Below are 17,106 nucleotides of genomic sequence, written 5' to 3'. Positions count from 1 at the left end.
GTAAAAATGTCCCCTCGTTAACTTGTCCTAAAGCGTGCACTCTGTCCGACTGATTTACAAGCAGCAGTGTGATCGGTGACGGATGGTCTGTGCGTGGCACTCATACTATTCTGGCTCTAAGATTTTGTTGCATATGGTTGTAACCCCAAGTTCATAACCTTAACCCCCGTCACCTGTTCAGTTTTCAGCCTTGTCCTGTCATGAGAGATCAGGCTGCTCTGGAAGTTTGAGAGTTTTTATCTTGGTGTGTAACATTAAAAGTAAGTGGAGACCCTACCAGACTACCACCATTCTGCATCGTGGTTGATCTTTAATCATACATGCCATTGGCTCATCTAATTTATATACTCATTATGAAATGCTCTGCCCCCGAGTTTATAGTCTGCTGATTCTGTGCAAGAGTGACTAAAGACAAACCTGTATAGACAAGTGTTTGGTTAACTGCACCATGTCTGCATTTTCCACATTTATTGTGTATTTTTATTGTAGATTGTGTTTTTGTAATATTAAGCCTTCTTTCTTGTATGTTTTATATTTCCCTTGTTTTATGTTGTCATATGTCAGAGACATTTTTAAGTTTTAAATCAGAATTTCGAGTTTAAAGTCAGAAATTTGAGTTGAGTTAAAGTCAGTTGAGTTTAAGTTTAAAGTCAATGTATAAAGTCAGTTTGAAGTCTTGAGTTTGAATTCAGGATTTTAAGTTTTAAGTCTGAATTTTAGATTTAAAAGTCAGAAATTTGAGTTGGATTTAAAGTCGGTCAAATTTATGACTGACTTTAGAAATTTATTTATTAATTTAAGTCAGATTTTTAAGTTTAAAGTCAGAATTGAGATTATAAAGTCAGGATTTGTTTTTTTCTTCTTCAAACTTTGAATGAAACTATTGCTGTTGTTAGTCCTGCTGCAGAGCTGAGAACAGATGAACACGCTGCACTGTCTTATCGACTGTGTCTGGACCCTTCAGTATTGCTTATGCACAGAAATCCTTTCTGTCTTTATTTGGGCCAAATTGTTGGCAACAACTTATTATTGTTGCTGATGCAGGAGGAGAAACCTTTGGTCCCCTACCCCCAATTCACCCACAATGCTCCTCCAAGTGTGCATGAGAGCTATTTATAGCAGCAGTGAAGAAGTTTGTGAAGCACAGCTCTCACCAGAGTATGATGGTATGTGTTTTGGAAACGAGTGCATTCATTTCACGTTTGCTGCAGCTGGTGGAAAGCAGCCGAGCAGTTAAGAGGGCAGCTCCAGGCAAAAAATAACAGCTCTGTATTGGTACTTGGAGAAAATAATATCATAGCAGTGCCTTCATAACAACACAACACAGTTGCATGAGTCATCATAGAATATGTTAACAGTGGCGATGTTTATATCAAAGCCTCTGTTTATTATATGACGTCATTCAGCAGTTTTACTTAGTATGAGTCATCTTTTACGTTTTAAAAAAACAAACTGCTGTTGATTGGCTCCCTCTCTTAACAGTCACCAACTCCCATCCAATCAGGTGAGAGTACAACATTAAGAGTCAGAGCCTGAGGTCCACAACTCCTGCCAAGTTATTTCAGGAGAAAAAAAATATTGAATGGAAGTCAGTTTGGAAAATTTTAATAAGATAATCCTGCAAACCAGATGCTTTCAAGGTTCAGAGACAATATTGATGGAAAATGTGGGTTTTGTTATAGATCATTGGTTGCATTTATTCATGAATGCATGAATTTATTAAATTATTTAAGGTTAGATAGAGAGTATTTCATTAAGATACTGTCATGATTTTAGTAGCTTTCATTCATTTAGTCTGGCTTGTAATTGGTCCATATTCTACCTCTGCTGTCATTTCAGACCCAGCCAGTCTTGATTGATCTCACCTGCTCACCCCCATCACTCACCTGTTTGTCATTCCTCTCGTTACTTGGTGGTCCTTAACTAGTTCTCTGCCAGAGTGCCTATATGCCACAGGCTTTAGCTTTCCAACACCCAGCTATTTCCCCGTTTGTCTGTTTTTTGACCTAGCTTTGACTTTGGATTCAGCCTCAGCCTTTGATCATAAGTAAAGACACTTTACCTCAATTGTTGTCAACTGTGTTTTAATCTGACAAATACTTTATTTGATATGGAAAAAACATTACACTCACAAATGCAAATGGACTACAGAGAAACTACACAGGCAACAGATTAAAATAAAAATCACACACTATTAAAATGTCTTTGTGTGATATGAACCATGGTGGTGTAGTAAAGGGTATACACAGGAGTATTACTTATTTTTCAGTCAACATTGGGCATCCCCTCATCTATATCCTCTCTGATATGGATCTCTTTTCTGAAGATGATAAAGGCATGACATGGCTGTCCAATGTTCATGAGAGGATTCAGTCAAAATGTATAATTATGTAGTTGTCTCACCATCTGTAGATCAGTATTTATTGTAAATCTCTTGAGTGACAATGTGCAAATACTACTGGACTTTTTCTCGTTGAGTTAAATATGTAAGATAAGTCTCATCCTTTGATGAACAAAAAAATACGGCATACACCCACTGTGTATATAGTTTTGTCCTGTCTTCTTGTCATATAGTATATTTGTGTTGTATTTAAAGATAATTGCATGATTTAAACATGATAGAACAATTAAATGGCACAACACTTGACCAGGGATGAAAGTCCACAGGAGGCTAATGTCGACTCATCAGGGTCCAGGTTGAAACTTTTATTGAGTATTTATTTAAATATCATCAGTTCTTCTCGGGATGTCGTGATAATGTTTGTTTGGCCTCGATCCAAGTCCTTTAATTTTGTTAAACACTGCTGAGATGACTCTTAATGTTCATGAGCAACTGGATCCAAATGATTTAAATCTTGAATCATTTGGATCCAGTTAAATGAATCTGGATCGATTCATGGATTAATAAAGTAGAGATTTTTTTTGATTTGTGATTAAATCTAAAATTTCTCCCCATGTAGCTCATGATAGTGATAGCTAAAACTTGAGTTGGAGGTGATTGGATTTTTTAAAAGTCTACATCCAATTAAATGATTTAAACGTTGATAATGAGGCCACAGTGAAGCTGTGCTGATCAAAATATTTAAAATCTATGTGTCACTTTAAATTCACATTTGGTGAATTAATGCTGTGATCAACACTTGAACATCTGGCATCAAGAGGCTTATGGGAACATCGTCTGGCTCTGAAACGGTGACATTTGCAGAGGTGTGGGAATACATCATAAATTTTTATGGCTGCAGTTCTTATTTACATCAGACCATCAGCAACTTGCCTCCAGCAGTACTTAGTACGTCTGATATATGACTTCAAAAACATTGACAGAACACCTCTTTGCTGCACACCAGTTTAATCAAATAACAGTCACAGATAAGCGAGTATATAATAAGATGTTTGACTTTTTGTAGACAACAAAACATGACATTTACTGCCCTTATTAAGAAAAGCAAATGTTTTGTAAAAGTCTAGCATTTGAGAAATCATTCATGGTAAACTATATGGCTCTAAAATGTATAGTTTACCGTATTTAGTTGTGTCCTTCTAGAGTATCAAACTCCACATTTACAGCAATACAACAATAACTTTTAACATTTCACACATTGACACTGCACTAACAACAGTTACTGAGTATTGAGTTGAATTAAGTAAATTGCTTGTAAACAAAATAATCTACAAGTTGTCTTCAAGTTATCTGCATCCCTGTCACCCACAAATATGCAAAGTTCATTCATGTCAAAACTATTGAGAGTTGAGCAAAACACTTTTTTGAAAATACAGAAACAGATTTTTACAGTATATTTCTGTGAGTGCAAACAAATGACAACGTGACACCGTGATTAAGACTTCAAGGACCAGTGTGCAAGATTTAGTAACATCTAGTGGTGTAGCTGCGGATTGTCTCCACTCACCTTCCAGTTGGTGGTGTGAAGGAGAAACATCCCCCAAAAAAAAAAAATGCCGGGAGCAGGTGTTTGTGATAGAGGCCCCTAAATCTGACACACTAGACCTTTTTTAAAATATGATTTGAGTGAGAAGTTGCTTATTGGTTTCAAATGTATCTGCCACATGCAAACTCATAGTGAGAACAGAATAAAATTTGTGGCATGTTCATGGCATGTTACTTGCTTATATATATATATATATATATGACTATAGGAGCCATTTATGTGCATGTCCTTTCAAAGCTGGTTTGTAATGACCTCTGTGAGCTGCACTCAGTACTTCTACATTTACAAATCTGTTCCTGCAATCTTGATCACAGCTATAATCTGTTTTGTGTTCTCTCAATAGTTTTGTCCCTAACAGTCTTCCATATTTTCACAGGTTAATGCATGCAGTTCCTGAGTCTTGTTTAAGAACAAAGTAGGTCCCTAGATCTTCAGGTCGTCCAGCCTGCTCTTGTTGTTGCTGTGCTTGCTTGACTGACTGTTTCGGCGTTGATTTTCAACGGGCATCTCCAAGGCAGGACTAGAGATTTTCCTCTCCTTCACATCATCTCCCTCTGCTTTTCCTTTTCTCTCCACGGCCATATTGTCTCTGTTCTGCTTGTAAACCACTTTGCTGTTGTAGGGGCTGTAAGCAGAGTTCGGCTCTGCCATGCTGTACTTTGCGTCCGTTGGGAAAGGTTCAGGCACTGCGGGATGACCTGAGAAGTAGTTATAGCTTGGTACAAAGGGCATGACCCCCTCAGTTAGTTCCTTTTGAGCTTCTCTTGCAGCCTTTGATCGTCTGTAACGAAGGCCCTGGTGGCACTTTGTGAAACCTAGATGGTACATTTCCACCAGGTTTAGCAGCAGGGAGATGCAGGCCACGGCCAGCATGAAGAGGATGAAGATCGTCTTCTCAGTGGGTCTAGAGATGTAGCAATTCACCATATTAGGGCAAGGCCAGCGGTCGCAGGTGTACATTGCCTTGAGCTCAAAACCATACAGGAAGTACTGAGCTACAATAAAGGCCACCTCAAACAGGGTCTTGAAAACAATGTTGAAGACGTAGGTTCGCAGCAGCGTGCCTTGCAAACGCACATGGCCTTGGTTGTCTTTAATTGGAGCCTTCTTGGCCTTGTTGCCAAGTAACTGCTGCTGTTTTTCAATCTGGATGGCGAGGTCCTTCTCTTTCTGTTTCTCCTTCTCCTCCATACGAACCAGATGAAGGATGTGGCCCAGATAAATGAGAGTTGGTGTGGACACGAAGATGATCTGCATCACCCAGAAGCGGATGTGAGAAATGGGGAAGGTCTTGTCATAGCAGACGTTCTGACAACCGGGCTGCTTGGTGTCACACGTGAAGCCAGATTGCTCGTCGCCCCACACCTTCTCAGCGGCAGTTCCCAGCACCAGGATGCGGAAGATGAACAGCACTGTAAGCCAGACTTTGCCCACAACGGTGGAGTGTTCCTGGGCGCTCTCCAGGAGCTTCCCCAACAAATTCCAGTCCCCCATACTGGCTCAGAAATATAGACTCAGATTTATCCAGAAAACCAGGAGAGACGCCTATAAGGAGAGGGGAAAAATGTAAAGTATGATGAAGACCTTTGTTGGTTGCAATGTGTAGGTCATTTTAAATAATTTTGCACAAACTCTACAGTGTGCCATGAATTCTTCTGAAGGAGACTTGCATTTTTATTGTTATCATATTTTACTCAGTTTTATTATTACTTGAATGTGACAGACTCTGGCCTATTCATTTAAACAGACTTGGCACAGTCTGTCCTAAAGCTACACATCAGGCCTTTCCTTGTAGATCATTGGGTTGTAAAACTGGTCATAAAAATTGCTTTCTGTGTTTTTCTATATCTTTTCGAACTTGCTGAAATTTCCAATAATAAATAACATACTAATATTTAAACCTACAATAACTGCTACATTGCCACTTAGGTAGTGGAAAAACAACACTATCATATCATGTTAAGTTTAAGTTGGCAAACTTATTTTATTACAGAGCAACATTGGTCATTTGGAGTTGGGCTTCTGTCTATATTCACTCTCCTTTTAGCTCTCTTTGGGTCTCTACTAATTCCTGAGGCTGCTGAGTGTAACACTATGTTCACTAGCTACTGTAGTTGCTGACTTTTACTGTGTGGTGCTGAGCAATAGCATGTAGTGGGTTTTCAAAGCTGAAAACAGATTCCTGCTGCGTCCATTAGGAACAGTATGAGAGCAGTGAGAATTAAAGGTACAGTTGTGAGCTATAAAGCCAAAACAATGAGCTGAAAGAGGCTAAAATGCTCCATAGAGATAAAGGACTGTGTGCTATGAATGACCTCTTTCACATTACACATTTGATCGATTGTTACAAAAAAAGTATTGACTCTTTAAAGACTTTAAAGAGACATTTAGAAGCAAGGCCCTCCAAATAGACCTGATATCAAACACATGCATTTTATGCACGAACAATAACTGTCACACACTCAAATGTGGGAACCATGACGTCAAAGTGCGTTAATAATTTGTCCAATTAATCTTAATAATTCTTGCGCTGATTAAGCCAAAACTGTTTAGTTGTTGTGCAATTTATGCATTTCGTCTTGCAACCAAAAGGCTACTGTACTTCAGAAAACCCTGAGGGGACTTACCAACAAAAACATTGATTTATCATGAATTCACCGTTTGTATTCTCACAAAATTGAGTCCTGTTCAGTGTAGACCAGGACACAGCTCACTGTGTGTGTGAGAGAAGCCCTGAAGGTAGCTGGGGAGACTCCTAATGTCGGCATAGATCTTGTGACACAGTACCCAACAGTGCTCCCCGACTCCAGAGTTAGGTTTCTAGTTTAGATTTCACCGCCTATTGGTTACAGCATAGAAAAAAATCAACTTTAAAAATAGTTGTACTTGTCCTTTTAGAAAAGGGGATCAGGGATCTGTGAATCTGAGCACCTGTTTGAAATTCATAAAGGTTGTCAGCCAGGAATGAAAGGATCCTAAAAACACTTTGTCCACTATATATCATATATTTACACATTTACTATCTACAGATACTGCAGATTAACTTCAGAGTGGTCATATCCTTGGATTATTAGATCAAACATTCAAAATAATTGTCTTCATTAAGAAAGTAGTACCTGATAATGTTCATCTCCTACAGCGGTGCGGTCTTCAGTTCACAGAGTAGCCATATTTTCCTGAACCACTGAGGAATCTGCAACACCAAGATAAACTTCTCCCAGATAGTTCTCACTGAGGTCTCTATGATCCCTCCCGCTCTAACTTGATCAATGCCACAACGTTCAACAAACCACCATAGCTCAAGATCCCCTCTCTGGTCTGAGCTAGTCTGAGTGCGAGCACAGGAGAAGACCTCTTGTAGAAAAAGTATAAAACCTCCTCGTTTAGGAGGTGTTTCTGTTCCAACTGAGTGGCAGCTCAGGAGTCCAGTGAGGATGCATGTTAGTCTTACATGTCAGCGTGCTCTAAATATAATTCACAGTGAAGGGAGTGGCTTTGTTGTCACTCTCAGGGTGATCTGACCCTCAACTGTGTGGAGGAGCGTCAGATACCGTAGAGCCTTCCCTCAGGCCTGCAGTGAGCATTAGAGCTTTATGCGTGGCGGCAAATATTAATGTCATCTGAAGATCTTTGTGTCAACTAAAAAAGTACATTTCTGAGGTACCTTACTTGCGTTTTTCCACCCTCTTCTCTGTTTTACACCATGTTTCAGTCAAATATTACATTTATTTGACTCCTGTTGATTCAGATTTTTATTTTTAAACATAAAATCAGTTAAAATATATTGCTTTTTTACATATTATGTTGTCAAAATGTGTATAAATGAGATAAAATTGGGTCCATTGACATTAAAATGCTGCTTCCACTCAATTGTATCAGTAATAAACCCCCACAACATACTTTAATATACTATATATCATAATATAACACTCAAAACTGAACCAGTGCATAGTGAGTACTTTTACCTTTTCGGTTTTGAATACATAGCTTATATATATTCCCACCATTGCTGCACAACATAGCAGTTGATCAATGACAACTTTTTCCATTAAATCTTGATCTCAGCCTTACATATCATCACATTATTAATGAATTATTGAATGAAAAGGCTGAGCTGTAGCTGACTTTCTCTCAGCTCAGTAACTGATCATTTGCCTTAAAAAAAAATCAGCTTCCTTCTGATGAGCTTCTTTAAAGAAACTTTCATCAGAACATCCACAAATATCATGAACTTCACAGACAGGAATAACAGATTGGGGGACTTAGTTTTTGGTACAGTGCTACCGATATGCCTCTCATCAATCTGAACTCTATAGATGGCGTCATTGATGTTGACACCTTTCCATAAAAAGAGTAGTGCCCTCATGCTCGGTCACGGCAGGTTCAGCTGTCCGCGGGGTCAGCCATTGTCAACCACACACCGTGACCCCCCTTACATGGCGAGGCTATTGATAACCCAAAACTCTGCGCTCTGGCCTTCAAAAGGAGAACTTAATCAGCCTGAGATGTTTGCTCACAGGTGGCATCACGACTCCGTGGAGCTCTCGACTAAAGATGGCAACACCAACACTAAATGTGTGTTTCATTAATTTTGTTTTTTTTGTTTTTCTCCCAAACACCACTGCAGATTAATGTCTTCTTGCATATAGCTGCTACTTCTTGGTGACAGGTATTATATTTGTATTAATAAATACACAACCTTTATATATGTTTGAACATTCCTGTTTATCTGTTTAAGAAGCCAGAGATATTTCACAAGAGTTAGCATGTGAAATCCTCTTTTTTTTTTTAGTTTCTTCTTTAGCGTTTTTAATTTTTTACTTCCTGTCAGTTTTGATTATATGTTCAACCCTCTTCAGTTTCACTTTTCTCTGATCAGTTTTCACCCATGTCTTGTTAGCCTGTCCTTACTTCTTTAGTCCGCGTTCCTTTGGTTCACTTGTCAGGTTGCCTGTATTTTGTTCCCCACTTCCTGTCTTCTTCGGTGCCTGTGAAGTCAATACTGAAGTTCCAAAAACTGCAGTTCCTCAAACGTCCACTTGAGGCTGGCTCCAGAATGAGTCAGTCTCCATAAGTCCCCATGTTAAAACTTCACAGCAGAAATAAACATGTTTACAGCCTGGTACAAAAAAACTGTTTTGGTCTCTACAGCTAATTTCCCTGTTCATGACAACTGTACTGAGGGTGAATTTTTTTTTACAACTCACCTGTTCAAATTATATATTGAGACTTAAAGTTATGCATAATTAACAGCATGACCCCCTTGATTGACAGGTGGGTGCTGTTACAGATGGCTTCACCTCTTTTTTTTAGATTAGCCAGGAGCTGGCAGAGGCAGGACTGACGGCCAGAACCACCACACACGCTTCACAACGGCTCTTCAGAAACCTGTGGGTGACATCACAGATACTACGTCCATGTTTTATACAGTCTATGGGTAACACAACAAATTCAGGAAGCAAAATAACACAATATGATAAACCCTTTCATAATAAAACAGAAAATGCTAAACAAGAAAACAATTACACAATTACAGAAACTCTGGTTGATTTTATTCTGCTGTGTACTGACAATATATAAACATCCAGCTTCAAAATGAATACATTTAAATAACATGTTTAGCAATCAGTAGTAAACTTCAGAAAATAAAAAGTTAAAGTTTTGCAATTCAAGTTTTCTGTCTTCCTTTGAGTTATTGCTTTGTTTATATCTGGACTCACCAAAGTAAAGAATCTGTATTAAACAAACATTTAACATTCATGAAATGAGACATGATTTTCCATGTATTAGTAGAATATCTCACTAATAACAGCTGTTATTAGTGACAGCTAAAATAGTGATTTAGACAATATGATAGCTTAAAATGCCCCCCAAATATCACTACAACATATTCCTGGCACACTTTTCTGACACAGTCTGATGATTTTAAGTAGCATGTTGACGTTTCATGATTTAATATTTTCATCTCAAGACCAAAAATCTTCAAGTTCATGACAACAAAAGCTCATAATGTGGTGAGTTGGAATATAGCTTCATAAAATATTACTTAATTGATCTTTATTTGTTTGATCTAACAAACCTCAAGCTGTTATATATCAGGTCAGTACAAAGTGCTGCTGTATTCAGTCTTTGGTAAGTCTGGTGAGGAAGTTGATGAACTTTTTTCCCCGCATGTTGGCGCTGAATGCTTCGTCATTGACATCATAAACCATCACCATGTCAAACTGCAATGTAAAGTATATTATATGCACCTTACACGAATTAAATTAATGGCTATTACCCGGATCTAAGGTCACTTTTATGTCTCTTTGTGCAGGTATGTGTTTTGTTAGTACGAGCAGAGCTTTTGTTGGATCCAAGCCCCCATAGTCGAATCTCCAGCATTGTTCAAATGCTTACTGCAGGCCTTCCCCACCAAGAAGACCACCTCTGCGATGTTGAGCAGAATACAAACACCTGACACAGCCAGCATGAACACGGTGAAGACGGTCTTCTCCGTGGGCCTCGACACGAAGCAGTCAACTGTGTTGGGACAGGGGTACGAGTCACACTTCACCAGCCGGATCATCTTGTAACCAGGGTAGATCATATAAAACACATACATGAAGGTGACCTCAAAGATAATACGGAACACCAGGCTGATGACATATGTCCACCAGAGAGCTCCCGTGATCTTCATCTTCTGGGTCTTTATCTGCTCTAGGTCTTTGGGGTTACTCCGCCCTGACAGTTTGTAGAGCCTCTTGTCGACGTGGCGGCGGTGGGCCACGTGCATTGCTACCAGCAGGGCGGGAGTGGAGACCAGGATGAGCTGGAGCGCCCACAGACGGATGTGGGAGATGGGGAAGAAGTGGTCGTAGCAGACGCTGTTGCAACCCGGCTGCTGGGTGTTGCAGGTGAAGCCAGATTTCTCGTCGCCCCATACACTCTCTGCCGCAACTACCAGGACCAGGATACGGAAAATAAACAGGACAGAGAGCCAGATGCGACCGATGCCAGTGGAGTGTCTGTTCACACCGCTAATGACAGCATAAAATGATGCCCAGTTCATCTTTGGTTCCGGGTCTGATGGAGAAAGTGGAAAAAAACTTCAGAGGGTGGATAGCTGAATATTATTTGTAACAAATCTACAATAAATCATTGAAGATGAACAGAACATACAATAAAATACAACATTTTGTTCCTATTTTGTGTCTCTCTTTTGGAAAAAACACAAAAACTTGATGATTAGTCCTTGCGATTGGAGATCCAAAAGATGCAATGTCCAATAATTTGAACCTTTCGGTAAAATCAGGTGTTGTGATGTGGTGGAAAACAATCCTTGAGGCGTCATAAAAATCTGCAATGTAAATCCAACACACATTTTTGTCTTAATAAACACAGCTCCAATACTTGTTGATGTTATGGTTCGCACTCTAAATAAATAAAATAATCTTGTTCATTTTTACACTTCCAACACAAATCATCATCCTTTCGCACCGTTTTGTGTATAATTCTGTAGTCTGTAAATGTGCTAACTGCATGTTTTTATTATACAGTATCATATACAGTATCAGATGATTCATAACTTGTTTTTATTACTATTATCATTTTTATTTATTTTATTTATTTCTGTCTCTCTTATCGCTCTTGTTTTAATATCACCTTATCTTGAAGTGCTTTGAGTTGCATCCTGTTAGGAAAGTTATTATTTATATATAATATATATAAAGTATATATAAATATATAAAGTTTATTAATATTATTAAAATGTGTTCTTATTTGAACTTAAAACAGTGTAATAGAGACACTCCATGCAGCTCCTGATTGGCAGATACCTTCAAAACTTCTTATTAAATTTTCTTATTAAACTGACATAAATGACATTAATGCTGATTTTATCATGGTAGTTACAGTTAATATGATCTTTAAGTGAAGAATGTATTTTAATAAACCTTTAAAAACTTACTTTAATTGACGGATAAACTTTTTGATGTCAGTGTAGCCGACATAGATTACATCAGAGCTAAAATTATTGGGAAATTGATCAATTAAATGAGAGAAAATGTTACATTAATAATAAATGAATATCTTTTGGTTTTAGACTGGTGGTCGTCCAACAAACAACAAATAATAAATGATAAAATAGTTATAAATTGAATCGATAATGAAAATAATCAGTAGTTTAATGCGTTAATAGCATCGCAAAACAAGCGATTACTGCAACTTCACGGTTGCAGGTTCATTTCCCAAACTTTGTTGTCTATCCATCTTGTCTAGTAAATAGAGGAAAACTAAAAATTATAAAAGGTAGAAATATGTTAAAATATTCAGAAGCAAACTTAGAAGTTCACTCAGTGCAAAGTTAATAATACATAATCATCCACATAATACTGTACCTTTTATAGGTAGGACCCAACAGCTAAGATATTATTATACTAACAGCACTTTGGATACTTTAATTTGAATTACTTACTTACTTTAATTCCACCAAATTATTCTATTATTAAAGTTTTTGAAGTCTAAGATTAATTTAAATCCTTAAAAATCATCCAAGGTGTTTCATCTCCTCTTAGCTGATCATCATTTGTTGTCCTGTGTCACCCACTTCAACTTGAATTTTTAGTCTGGTATATAAATGTCAGAGTTGTTACCCGGCTCAGGAGGTGTAAGAGGCATAGGAGGCAGCGTAGAGTACAAGGTTGACCCACTGGTTTGGCATGGATGTGACTCCAGAGAAGAAGGAAGCCTCTCTGGCCCCCCTCTGCAGTTGGCAAGTCACTTAAGAGTGCAACACTGAAGTCTGGCACCATGCATCATGTGACATGCTTTCACTAGTCACCATGCAAAGTGGGAAACTGCACCCAACGTAACGGTGTCTCTAAATGTTGTTTAATTCTCAGCAGGGTCTAAAATGTGGTCTAAAAGTAGAGGAGGAATCCTCATGGTGGTTCAGAGAACATGAATCTACTTTGTGATCAGCCGTGTATCTTATAGATAAACATGATGGACCGTTTGATTTTGATCATAAGAAAAGGAACTTTATCTGGATGAAATTTCTAGAAAAACGTCTTTTCTTGGAGTGTCACAGTTTTATCTGTAGCTCTGGCTGCAACCAAACTTTTCAGATTTAAGTTAAGACACAAAAATAAAGTATGAACCACCCATTAGCACAGATTTAACTAGCTGGACACACTGAGAACAAACCTATTTTTTCTCATCTACACGATCCAATAACAGAGTTAGAAAAGAATCAGACTTACCGTCAGCTGTAGTTTGGAATCAAGCACATCCAAAAACATTTACGTTAGCAGATTTTTTTTGTTTTTTTCAATCTGTGACTGTGAACAAGAGGATCAGAGCACCATGACTTTGCATTGCTAATGATTTGTCTCACACTAGCCACTGCCCTGCACTGGAGAGGTCATATGCTTCTGTGCGCAATATTTGCATACAATGGACCCATTTACGGAGGCCAAACAAACAGCTTCAGAATTCAGATCAAACGTTTTAATTTCTGCCCAGCTGAGGAATCTGTGTGGGGACGGCGGTCTGTCCTCTCGTTCCTCATTGTGCTGTGTTCTGCAGAGGAAGTGGAGGGTGTTTTTGACGCAATATGGAGTAAAACATAAAGGTCTAAAACAAAAGAATGACCCATAAAATCTAAAGATAAGAGGACAAGAGTTTATTATCATAATAATCCAGTCTCTCATCTATTTTCCTCAGCCTTTACTCATCCACATGGCCGCTGCCCACCTGAAGTTTAGCCACTGATTCAATCTGCTCACTCAACTCACAGTTTGACGTATTTCTGTGGGATTAAATCCTTGTTTTTTTTAAATAAATAATCTCTGCAGCTTGATGGATTTAGCACTGAGGTATACTTCTACATAAATCCTCTTTTTTTTATTAAAATGTACATACATTGTTTAAGTTTTGTTTATTTTTACTTGTAGAATAACGCAATAACTTTTGGATTCTACTTACCTTGTTTTTTTGGTGGATCAGGTGGATCAGAGGAATCGCAGTACATCAGGGCCTCTGCACAGAGGAAATAATTAGTATTTAGTCACAAATCAGTCTGACATATCAAATAGGTCAAATAGTTTTTGAGTGATAACACAAGAAGTTTTGTTTTCTTCACTGGATGTTAAAATTTGATTTTGTGATTTTGTTGTGCTATATTTATTTCTTCTTTAAAAGCGAGACCTGAGAACAGAGGTGTGACAGCAGTATGAGTAAAGGACAGTTATGACATCTCGTAAAACAGTGTAGACAGTATACATTTTTTTCAAATACAAATTTACATCTTTTGAGGGTTGAGACATCCAAAATTTGAGATTAAGATCTGAGCAAGAGGCATGGTTTGGTGGCCCACACTAGAAGTGGACAAATGGATTGACATCAGATCTCTTGCTGTATTTGAGCCTTGCCAAACAGCTACAAACAAGAATATTATGTGAAAAGTAAATGAAGGAGAAAAACAAAGACCTGCAAGATTATTTTGTCCAGAAAATAAACTAAATTAATTAATATTAAAGTAGAAAGTCAGTCTGGAAACAGAAGAGAGAGAACTTAGCTGAACTGTTTTGTTTAGATTTGTCACATTTTTCTTCATTTATTATGTCAGAGATGATTTCAAAGCAGTGACTTACAGTCTCCACCGTGCAGTTCTTCAGATCATCAGGCAGAAAGTGAGAAGTATGAATCTGTAGGTTATCTGAGAGCTGCAGTGAGAGATGGCAGCCCCTGAGTCAGTCAGCTTAACACCGTACAAAATGAGGAGTGAGCAACATAGAAAGTCACAGTGAATGTATGCCCCCCCCCCCCCCACCCCCTAGCAATTGTGGCCCTAAACAACCACATAGAGACTGCTTATGCCAGTAGCTGGCCTCAGTGGCCCAACATTGATCCACGTGAGACACTTGATGCAGAATTGGAAGATATGATTTGAACCAGAAGAAAGCACCGATGAAAAGGAGCCTTGGACAGATCTAGAAAAATTGCAGATGATGATGATGATGATGATGATAATGTTTTCCAACCTACATGCATCGATGCAACTTTTTCTGATTAACTGATCGAGTATGAGGTCCTGGTACAAACCTCAGTGAGCTATGATAAAAAAATGTGATAGGAAATCAGTGATATGAGTGGTCGACTTTGGAACATTCTCAGATGTAAACAATGGATTCAAATAAAGCATTTAAAAGTGTGTGTGTGTGCATGCGTGCATGCGTGTATGTGTGTGTGTGTGTGTGTCTCAGTTCAGTCTGAAGGCTGACATCTGGAGTTCATGAACAGGTACTGCAACATTTAGATTTATCTTCAACTCTATCCATCTGATCCAACTCTACATTCCTGTTTCCCTAAAGTGGTACTCAGCTGAGCGGAGTGACCTTCTTGTACTTCAGTACTATTTTTCCACCACTAAGAGCGTCACTATTACATTTGTGTGGACATAATTTAGTGTTTTCCATTGGGTAAGTTTAAATATCTTGCAGGATCGCTGTGGTGGTTTGCTCTAAGCTCTGGTGTCCTCTTGGATAAAGTATGATGAAGTACTCTCTATCGTGCCTTTCCAGTGAAGAAAATGTAATAAACTGTCTTCTGGGAGGATCTTCCAGTGACCAAAATACAATAAAGTGCCCTCTAGGGTGTCTTTGCAGTGGACAAAACATAACAAAGTGCCCTTAAGGATGACATGCAGTATGGAAAAACACGATAAAGTGCCCTTCAGGGTGTCTTTCCAGTGAAATAAATGTGATAAAGTGCTTCCTATGTTACCCTTCTAGTGGACAAAACACAATAAAGGTCCTTGTAGGGTGACTTCTAGTGGACAAAACACAATAAAGGTCCTTGTAGGGTGATTTTGGAATCAAGAAAACACAAAGTGTCCTTTAGGATGTTAACCCTAACTCTAACTGAGTTGTTTCACCATGAACTCTTTGCACGCTGGTGCCCTTTTTAATTTATTTCACTGGCTGTGCAGGAGTGCTTATGTAAGCAAAGTCTGCTAATGCTGCCTGGTGCAATAAGTTCATTTATATGATGGCTCTTAATCTCCAATGCAGGAACACACCCAGTCACATGCAGGTGTGACCTGTCTCATTGTGTAATAATCACATTGTTCTTGTGATGTGTTCAGGTGTCTGTAATGCTGTGTCTGTATTGTGAGCTTCTTTGAAATTAAAAGTATTTTCCCCTAACACAGTGCTGATCAACGTCAACATTGCCACTAGGAACTGAGTCTGACCTGTTTTTTGGACATGTATTCACTTCTATAATCTTTAGGCCAGTTGTAACACCTCTCAGGATTTACAGCAGTCTCTACTTGCAATACCTCGTTACTGGTTGCATACATGTCAAAGGTTACAGGAGTGAGTAGAAAGTCATTGGTTAGTTCCACAGACCGGCAGGATAAATTTGGTAATTCTCACCACCACCACTGAGGTGAGGCTTTAACCCCAACTGCTCCAACTGGAGCTGCTGGACATCTTCCAGGTGTGACTGTGAACTGAAAGGTGTTCCTGAAAAACAGGGCAGGGAATCAAATCCCTGAATAAAAACAGGTGTAAATAAGACACACAGGTGACTCTAAATTGCCTGTAGGTGTGAATGTGTTGTCTCCATGTATCAATCCTGTGATAAACTGGCGACTTGTCCAGGGTATACCTCACCTTTTGCCCACTGCAAACCCTAATGGGGATAAGTGGATATGGAAAATGGATGGATGGAACAAAAATACTCCAATACTACCAAGTATTTATTTTTTTTTTTGTGTAAAGTCTAGCATTATCTATAAAAAGATAAGGTATATATAAATAATTATTATAAGATTAAATAAAGTAAAATAAGAATTAGATTGAATCACACTTTCCTGGTTGTTATTTTTGTTTGTTTTGGCCATTTTATAAGAGCAGGAGGAGCCTAGTTTAGACCAAATCAGACGTTGTGGTGACTCGTGGGGGGCTGCTGAGGGTGTGTTTCATTCATGCTGAACGTAACCGCTGTGAAACAATCAGGAAATATCTTTTTATTTAGCTGATTAACCAGCTTTATCGATCCTGGCGCTCCCTTACTCTGATTCACTGTCTACATCTCTTGACCAATGCTCTCTCTCTCTCTCAAACTATTAGACAGAAATTAAACAAAACTTCTTCTTCTCCATTGAAACTTT

At 38.5% G+C, this 17,106-nt stretch overlaps 2 protein-coding genes across 4 annotated transcripts; both read right to left on the bottom strand.

Moving 5' to 3' along the window:
• Positions 1–2,072: 2,072 nt before the first annotated feature.
• Positions 2,073–7,370, bottom strand: gja2 (gap junction protein, alpha 2). Its single transcript, XM_010749934.3, has 2 exons — positions 7,064–7,370; positions 2,073–5,492 (listed from the first exon to the last, which is right to left on the bottom strand). Exon 2 carries the CDS (start codon positions 5,439–5,441, stop codon positions 4,371–4,373), a length of 1,071 nt encoding a protein of 356 aa, XP_010748236.1. The 5' UTR covers positions 5,442–5,492; positions 7,064–7,370; the 3' UTR covers positions 2,073–4,370.
• A 2,122-nt stretch (positions 7,371–9,492) lies between these two features.
• Positions 9,493–14,727, bottom strand: gjb1a (gap junction protein beta 1a). Of its 3 annotated transcripts, XM_019268834.2 has the most exons (3): positions 14,582–14,727; positions 13,914–13,967; positions 9,493–11,012 (listed from the first exon to the last, which is right to left on the bottom strand). In XM_019268834.2, the coding sequence occupies exons 2-3, from the start codon at positions 13,957–13,959 to the stop codon at positions 10,276–10,278; spliced, it is 783 nt and encodes a 260-aa protein (XP_019124379.1). In that variant the 5' UTR covers positions 13,960–13,967; positions 14,582–14,727; the 3' UTR covers positions 9,493–10,275. The 3 variants fall into 3 exon arrangements, with proteins under 3 accessions (XP_019124379.1, XP_019124373.1, XP_010748246.1); XM_019268828.2 differs by lacking the exons at positions 13,914–13,967; positions 14,582–14,727 and adding an exon at positions 13,190–13,337; XM_010749944.3 differs by lacking the exons at positions 13,914–13,967; positions 14,582–14,727 and adding an exon at positions 12,581–12,780.
• Positions 14,728–17,106: the final 2,379 nt, after the last annotated feature.

Source organism: Larimichthys crocea, chromosome XXII (genome assembly GCF_000972845.2).
Source record: "Larimichthys crocea isolate SSNF chromosome XXII, L_crocea_2.0, whole genome shotgun sequence".
In the NCBI taxonomy this organism is placed as follows: Eukaryota; Metazoa; Chordata; class Actinopteri; family Sciaenidae; genus Larimichthys; species Larimichthys crocea.
This window is presented reverse-complemented; position numbering and strand designations above follow the sequence as displayed.